We start from the raw sequence: 8,875 nt of genomic DNA, 5'->3' as shown, positions 1-8,875 counted from the left end.
GAAGAGGAGAGAGAGAGAGAGAGAGAGAGAGAGAGAGAGAGAGAGAGAGAGAGAGAGTTCTTCCCCCTGACCTTTGCACACCTCTGCAAGGTTACCAGGCCCTAGGCAAGTGCAACTTTTTTCTTTCTTGCCTTTTAAGAAAGGGGGATAGACGTGCAATCCCTGCATGAAATGAGATTTCACAGCTACAGAATGGCATTTTCCATAATAACAGCTGATATCATTGAGGGCAAAGGAAGTGAGCTGCTTTTACTAAATGTTCATCAAAGAACATGACTTTATATTGTCGCCTCTCCAAGAAAACCCCTTCAACCCCCCCCCCCACCTTGAAGCCCCCCAGTAAGTATGACTGAATCTGAGGAATTTAAATCTGTTCCCTAATTGGGGCTTCATTGAGCACGGCTTCAATGAATGAGTTATTTTTTTGAGCCATTCGAGGCTAAATTAAAAAGGATCTCTCTCATTTTCAATCACCTACCCAAATGCTTTTGAACAGAAGGTTCAGAATTGGGGCGAAAACCAGATCATTTAGCAATCTGACTTCCCATACAATATACTTAACCAAAGTATATGTTTTGCCTGTATTTCTTTGAAGCATTATTTGAAAAGCCAACTGGGTGGGCACTCAGAATATCTAATCAGCCTTCCCACTGAGAAGCTTTTTAATGCTCACCTAAGGTCGGAATTTGGAATTAGTGAAATTTTCCATTTGGGGGAGGAGAAGACAAGCCCTTCTTTGACTCGTTCTCCAGTCGCATAGAGCTCTTGGACTGGGGGCTTGTTTCCCAAAAAGGCATTTTTATGATTTAACTATTGTTCTTGAGAATGAAATATTAATCCGCTTGGGTCTTCGTAGCAATTATGGTAGCTACAGCTTGGCAGATCCTGTGCCACTCCTTGGGCTTCGTTTCCCATTTACCAGTTGATTTGTGAATAATAAGCAGAGGGTACAATCCCGGTTTCCCAGCCATTTGCAGAAGCTTTGATGTATATATTGCAGAGTCCTTTTTTTGGCCTGATGGAAAGGAGTCCAGGCTGCTGGGTTGTGGCATATGATTAGGTTGTAGCAGATCTGCAAGCATCACCTTCCCACTTCTTTTTAAAGTATCTTTCTAGGGGCAGCTAAATGGATACTTCCTAGCTGTGTGACCCTGAGCAAGTCACTTCCCTCCCGACCCCCCATTGCCTGGCCCTTACCATTCTTCTTGAAACTGATCCTTAGTATTGGTTCTAAGACAAAAGATAAGGTTTGTTGGGGTTGTTTTTTAAGTTCTTACTTTCTGTTTGTAGTATTAAAAAATGTAATAGTAATTGGGGAAGGAACTGAACTTGTGATTGAAATATATATATATATATATATATAGAGAGAGAGAGAGAGAGAGAGAGAGAGAGAGAGAGAGAACAAGAACTTTTAGAAAAGAAAACCTCTTCTATCCGGAGAGAAGCCAACAGCTTCTCAGTAATAGTCTCATAGAGTTGCCAAGAGCACCAAGATGCCCAGTGACTCTCTCGGGATTGTGCAACCTCTCTGGGTCAGAGACAGGACTTGGATGATAATGACAACAATAATAAGAGTGATAAGAAGAGGCAAAGTTATCATGTAGTTAAAGATTTCGGCTCGGAGTTAGGAAGACCCAGGTTCGAGTCTAACTTTAGACGAAGAAGGAATTTGAAAATGTAGACCAGTCACTCTCAGTGCCCCAGGCATCCCTCTATGACTCATTTCCAGAGAAGCTGCTGGCCTGTATTGGTAGAAGGGGCACCCCCACCAGTAAAAACATATTGCAGGGGCAGCTGGGTAGCTCAGGGGATTGAGAGCCAGGCCTAGAGACAGGAGGTCCTGGGTTCAAATCCTGCCTCAGACCCTTCCCAGCTGTGTGACCCTGGGCAAGTCACTTGACCCCCATGGCCCACCCTTACCACTCTTCCACCAAGGAGCCAATACACAGAAGTTAAGGGTTTTAAAAAAAACCATATTGCAAACCCCTTTCCACCCCCAAACAGCAAAATGATCCTCTAAATGGCACTTGCAGGTTCACAAAGTACTTTCTAAAGATCATTTCACTTTATCCACACAATAACCCAGAGAGTTAGCCGTTTATTACTATGTTTCTTTTACAATTAAAAAATAAAAAACAGTAGAGGTTAAATGTCTCTAGCAGGTAGAACTTGAACTCAAAACTTCTTGCCAGCCAGGTTGTTCCTCTCTCATTAGGCCGTGCCACTTCTCAGTATTTCCTAGAAATGTTCCTCTTCGTTTGTAAAAATCTCTCCCCGGCTGGCTCGGCTCTGAGGGCTGCTCCTGCCTGGAGCTCGCCATCCTCCCAAACTCCAGGAGGGCCACCTTAAAATAAGGAATTTCAAAGATTTAAGGCCTTCTGGGGGAACAAGCGCCAGCATGCAGCCGGGGAATGCAAGCCCCGATGAATAAAAGCCAGAGATCAGTGCGGGATTTTCAGCCTTCGCCATGCATTTCCTTGCTATTGTGTGGCTGCGGGTTCTAAGGCAAACTCGGAACATGAATTGTGGCCGAATTCCTTCGGGAGGGCCCGTGGGCTTGGCACGGCGCGGCTGGGCAGGGCCCTTACGGCCGGTGGCACCTAAACTTAGTTTGAGAAATTCTTCCTTCTCAGCTCCCTTAATCCAGCGGCGGATGCCTCCGGCCCTTACTAAATATAAGTCAGAGAGAACTTGCCCAACCCGAGTTGTTTTTTGTATGATGCAAACAGCTCCCTGGCCCCGTGCGATGGAATTGTGGGTTTTAAAAAAGGAAATTTAACTTCACGAGAGCCCCCGTGTAAGGAACCAGAGCGGGCGTCATCTACAGATGTGTCTGGCTTTTAGGAGAGGCAAAAATGTCTGAGGATTTCTCTTTAGATGCCAAGAAAAATCCCTCCTCTAATGAAGGACCAGAGGAAGAGGCATCCGTGCAAATGAACAGCAAACGAACCGAGGGCTGGCCTCAGAGCAGGAAGACTCGGGGTTCCTCCCCTACACTGGTTGTATGACTCGAAGTTCCCAGAACCCCACACAATTCTAATTTCCAAACTATTAAAAAAAAAAAAGGCGCCCACCTGCCAGCCGTGGAGAGAACTTCTCACGTGGGATTTCCCTCCACGAGAAAGAAATGAGAAATTCAAGCTCCGTCCTTATCACGAAGGTAAACTGTACAAAAAACAACTTTCCAAGGGCAGCTCCGTTTAGAGGTTCCCCCAAAGCATGGGAGCTGCTGCTATGGTCAGAGTGAGTCGATGCTGTTTACTGACCCCCCCGGAAAAACATCTGAACAACCTGGATGATATTGTCATTAACCGGCATTTTTTAGTTTAAAATTTTAATTTAAAATTTAAAATTTTAATTTAAAATTTAAAATTCTAATTTAAAAATTAAAATTTTAATTTAAAATTTAAAATTTTAATTTAAAAATTAAATTTTTTTTAAATCATGACACCTTTCTTCAGTCAAGTTTGAGAAATGCCTGTTAGAAAGAAAAGGTCCAATTAGAGAATAGGAAGAGGGCTCTTTCACAACTCAGAGGGAAAATCCTTAACCACATAAAGGGCCTAAAATATTGGGAGAGACAAATAAAGCAATAAAATTAAAAGGATGTAAAATTTTTAAAAATTAAATATGTGAAATTTAAAAGGCTTTTGCACAGGGGCAGCTGGGTAGCTCAGTGGATTGAGAGTCAGGCCTAGAGACAGGAGGTCCTGGGTTCAAATCCAGCCTCAGACACTTACCAGCTGTGTGACCCTGGGCAAGTCACTTGACCCCCATGGCCCACCCTTATCCATTCTTCCACCAAGGAGCCAATACACAGAAGTTAAGGGTTTAAAAACAAAAACAAAAAAAAAGTTTTTTGCACAAATAAAATTAATGAAAATTATTAAGGGAATAGCATTGATTTGGGGTAGAAAGAGCATTTTGGTAAATTTCCTTCATAGAAATTTGATATGGGGAATGAATACAAATATGTAACACCAAGAACTATCTCCCCAGTAGTAGAGGTCTAGAGAAAAAAATATTTTCAGCAGAAGAATGGCAAACTATGAATGATTGCTTAAAATAATTCATAGAATTCAAAATAGTGGAAGTATAAGTTGAGACAGCTCCGGTGTTTCACCTCACATCCTGCACGTTGGCAGAGATCACAAGAAAAAGAAACAGTCGGTCTTGGGGAGATGGTGGAAAGACGGACGCATTGTTGCTTGAACTGTGAATTGGTCCAAGCGGTCTTACTATCAATTTGGAATTATACTGAAGAAATGAAATAAAAGTTACTCAAGTCTTCGTACCCTTTGGCTAATGGATCGCTGGTTAATGGATCAACCTCAAAGACAAATTCAAAGATCTAGTATATATCAAAGGATTCTTGGCACCATTTCTCTGGGCTATAAGATGGCAGCCCTTTGGCCCATCAGGAGGAGGCGGGATGGGGGACTGGAGAGCTGCGATACTGGGCTCTGATTGTACCATGAGAAACGAGGAATGAGAGTAATTTAGAGAAGCCTGGGAAGATTTGTTTGATTTGATGCAGGGTAAATAAAGTGAAAAGGACCCAGAGAATGACATACACGTTGACTATGGTAATGTCAGTGAAAACAAATGACCAAAAGGAAGCGAAAATCTGAGTTACCTCACAGTCAGGGGGCCTCAGAGAGTAAATGATGAAACATATTCTTTCTTTTTTTTTTTAAACCCTCACCTTCCATCTTGGAGTCATTACTGCGTATTGGCTCCAAGGCAGAAGAGTGGGAAGGGTAGGCAATAGGGGTCAAGTGACTTGCCCAGGGTCACACAGCTAGGAAGTGTCTGAGGCCAGACTTGAACCCAGGACCTCTGTCTCTAGGTCTGGCTCTCCATCCACTGAGCTACCCAGCTGCCCCCATATTCTTTCTTCCTCATGGTAGACAGGTAGCAGATGGATAGAATATCGTATAGCCATGGTCAGCTCTGATTACTGTATTGGGCATTTTGACTTAATTATTTTTCCTTATTTCAAGTTGGGGTTCTTAAAGAAGGAGAGGCAGCTTTTTCCTCTCCAAAATGACTATGATCTAAAGACAAAAGGCATAAAAATGTATAAAAAACTAATGAAGTGCCAACTTTGTGCCAGGCACTTTGTTAGGTGTGGGTGGATACAATTTTAAAAAAACAAATAGCGCCTGGGCACAAGGAGTTTACATTGTATACAGGCATCTTTTACTCAATTTCCCTGAAAGTGTCTGCTGCGCATCTCCTCGGTCAATGATATGTTTATGTTTCTTTGAATAACCTTCGTAATCTCTCTTGTGACGTTGAGTTTAAAAATATCCATTTTTATATCAATATCAATCAATAAATATCAATAAGGGTGACCTGCTAGGGGCCTGTGTGACTCTTAGCCAAAGTCCTTGTGTGTGTGTGTGTGTGTGTGAGAGAGAGAGAGAGACAGAGAGACAGAGAGAGAGAGACAGAGAGAGACAGAGACAGAGAGACAGAGACAGAGAGAGACACAGAGAGAGACAGAGAGACCGAGAGACAGAGGGACAGAGAGAGAGAGACAGAGAGACAGAGAGAGAGAGACAGAGAGACAAAGAGACAAAGAGAGACAGAGACAGAGAGAGAGAGACAGAGAGACAGAGAGATAGAGACAGAGACAGAGAGAGACACAGAGAGACAGAGAGACAGAGAGAGAGAGACAGAGAGAGAGAGACACAGAGAGACAGAGAGACAGAGAGAGAGAGAGAGAGACAGAGAGACAGAGAGACAGACAGAGACAGAGACAGAGACAGAGAGACCGAGAGAGTTTGGACATTTTCAGATCTGAATCCTTCTCAAGTGTGTAGTTCAGCCTGTCACAGGTTCTCTTGTCATTTAAAACCCTTCTGGGTTCCATATAGAATATAGAATCCTTTATGGAACATAATATTAGGTAATAGATAATATTCCCCACCTGAAGTGAGATAACAGATGTGCTATAGGAAATTAGGAAACTTAAGGTCTGGGATAGATAATTAATTTTTTAAAATAATGAACTCATTTATCTTTAAATGAAAGTAAAAAAAAAATTCAAGAAACAAATCGTTACTAAAAAAACCACATTGAATTTGGTGTGCCTGGGGGGGGAGAAGGGAAAAAACCAAACATCGGTTTTAAAGTTGGAAGGGTTCGAGCTTTTATTTTTTTTTCAGCAGCTGCTATTTTCCGATTCCCCCCTCAGAGCCTCTGAAAATGAAGAGCCCATCCTTAAGTCTTGTTGCCTTTGAATGAATGGCTAGATAATCCCGATCAGATGTTTCTTTAGAGAATCGTGTTTAAAACGATTAGACGAGGGCGCTGTCCTCCCCCCATTCCGACATACGATGCTTTCTTTCTCATGGCTGAGTCACCAGAGGTCATCCAAGGTAACCGTTTATTGAAACGGGCCTTTGTTTCAGCTTTCCTGTTGAATTTCTTTAGCATCACAGAATCCACCCGGTGGCTGCCGGGTCCCCTTCACTTCCCCTAACCTGCAGGCTTCACCACAAGCCGTCCTCGGTGGGTTTTTCTGGCCGAGCCCTTCCACATAAACAATAATTCGGGCCGAGTCGGAAACGAGGTTTTAGTCTCGTGTTTAATCCTTGTGGAGCCGCCATGGAGAGGCCGGCCGGGTGTCCCCGGTTCCCCGCCGTCCTCCCCCTCTGACGCTTCATCTTTTCTCTCTTGTGTTTCTCTCTAGGACACTTGGGCTTCCAAGACAGTTTCGTCACATCGGGGGTTTTCAGTGTGACCGAGCTAGTCAGAGTGTCTCAGAGTAAGTATTCTTTTCTGTGACTTCATGCCCCGGGTGCCGGCTTTGGGCTAGTTCATTACCTGCTCCCCCAGGGGGGTCCTCAGAACTTTCCAGATCCGTTCTGGATTCCTTAGAAGAACGCTGTCTCATGACAGCCAAGAATGTAAATCAGGAAAAGTTAAATGCTATATTGATGGGAGTCCTGGGAAAAGAACTGAAATCCTAATTAGAGAGACTGTGTGGTAGGGTAAATGGGAGTTAATAATAATAGCTAACATTTATATATTACAAAGCAATTTACAGATATTCTCTGGGATAACAGCCCTGGGAGGTATGTGCTATTCTTATTCTCCACTTTACTCTTGAGGAAACTGAGGCAGAGAGAGGTTAAGTGACTTGCCTAGGGTCACACGGCGAATTGATGTCTGAAGTAGGCATCCAAGTGGCATCTTCCTAATTCCAAGTCGAACCCTCTAGGCACTGCCCCACCCAGGACTTCTCCTCTGACTCTAGGTTTGTCGAGTGACTTACCCACTCCATCTCAGCCTCAGTTTTCTCATCTGTAAACAAAAAGGGGAGACTTGATGCCTTCCGAAGTACCTCTCAGCACTAGCCGGGGATGAATGGTCTCCCCAGTTTTTCTCATTTAAACTGGGTAATTGGGGGAACTCGGGCAGCTTTCTCCAATTCCTGAGACATTCTATTTTGTAAAAAGATTTGGTTTTGACCTTTAAGGAATGCTAATGCCCACAGCATGAATGCCCCCTGTTAGAGGATTGTCATTAGTCTGCCAGTGCTCACTAACAACAGGGAATTAAGAGTGCCCGTCACCCCCCCCCCCGCGCCCCCAATCCAAAGGTGCATCCATTAGATTTCTGCTGTGCTGTAATCCAGATAGGCCAAATGGGAGACTGGAACACACACACACACACACACACACACACACACACACACACACACACACACACACACACTGGCCCTTGTTTTCTTCCTTTTATTGTCTCTGGAATCTTTTGGCTGGCCTGGCATACAGTAGGTGCTTAATAAGTACTTGCTGTTTAACTCCGGGATTGCTCCCAGTCTGAACTGGAGAATCCCAGAACCTCAACGTTGAAGAACTTCAGAGTCCATCTGGCCCAACCCAAACCTGGCAAGTGGTTCCCTCGCCTTATCTTGAAGAGCCGGAGTGCGTGTCGGGAGGAGGAGGGGAGGGTCCGATTTCCATCCACAGGAGCCAGAGCTACCTTGGGATCACCTGGTTTGTGGGGAGATGCTTTCCTGTCATCAGATCTGAATTCGCCTTTCAGGGCCTTCTTCCCATTCTGCAAGAAAAGTGAAAGGCTACGTCCATGCCGGCGACTTCGCAGTCCCACTCCCGGCACGCGTGCTCCTAGAAGGAGAAAGCTAAATCCGGCCGGCCAGCCCTTGGGCAGCAGCACCCCACTTGGGATGTCCCAAGGGGCGAAGCAGAACGAGGCTCATCCTTCTTACTCGCCACACTTTCGGGCTTGAGAACGGAGATTCGGGTTTTGGTCCAGGCCCTGGCCGGGGACTAGACTTTCGGTTGTGCTTTTTAAAAAGCAAGAATTGGAATAAAGGAATAAATGTAGAAATGGGCCGTTTACTTTGCTAGGCCGTAGGAGACAGAGAAGGGGGATTTGCAGCCTGACTTCAAGGGCTCTGAATAATTCAAGAGCAGAGATCAGGCATGTGGTGTCTTGGTTAGCAGCCTAGATTTAAGGTCAGAAGACTCGGAATCCTGCGTCACTGCCGCTTGTCAGCATTACCTTGGACAAGTCACTGTTTTTCATCTACAAAATGAGGAGCTATATTAAGAGACCCTAAATTTCTCTTCCTACTCTGAATCTCCAATCCCTGGGCAGCTGGGTAGCTCAGTGGATGGAGAGCCAGGCCTAGAGACGGGAGGTCCTGGGTTCAAATCTGGCCTCAGACACTTCCCAGCTGGGTGACCCTGGGCAAGTCACTTGGCCCCCATGGCCCACCCTTACCCTCTTCACCTAGGAGCCAATACACAGAAGTTAAGGGTTTAATAATATAGAAGAAGAAGGAGGAGGAGGAGGAGGAGGAGGAGGAGGAGGAGGAGGAGGAGGAGGAGGAGGA

The 8,875-nt window shown here is 44.7% G+C and overlaps 1 protein-coding gene across 1 annotated transcript in view; it reads left to right on the top strand.

The window, feature by feature from the left end:
- The window catches only part of NFIA (nuclear factor I A), a gene marked incomplete at its 5' end in the record, with an annotated part of 248,847 nt that overhangs the window by 73,534 nt on the left and 166,438 nt on the right, over positions 1-8,875 (top strand). The window contains one exon of the mRNA XM_044671853.1: positions 6,701-6,775. Coding sequence (XP_044527788.1) covers positions 6,701-6,775 — 75 coding nt within the window. The remainder of the gene's footprint in view (positions 1-6,700; positions 6,776-8,875) is intronic.

Source organism: Gracilinanus agilis, chromosome 4 (assembly GCF_016433145.1).
Source record: "Gracilinanus agilis isolate LMUSP501 chromosome 4, AgileGrace, whole genome shotgun sequence".
In the NCBI taxonomy this organism is placed as follows: domain Eukaryota; kingdom Metazoa; phylum Chordata; class Mammalia; order Didelphimorphia; family Didelphidae; genus Gracilinanus; species Gracilinanus agilis.
Note: the sequence above shows the minus strand (reverse complement) of the source record. Positions and strands in the feature narration are given on the sequence as shown.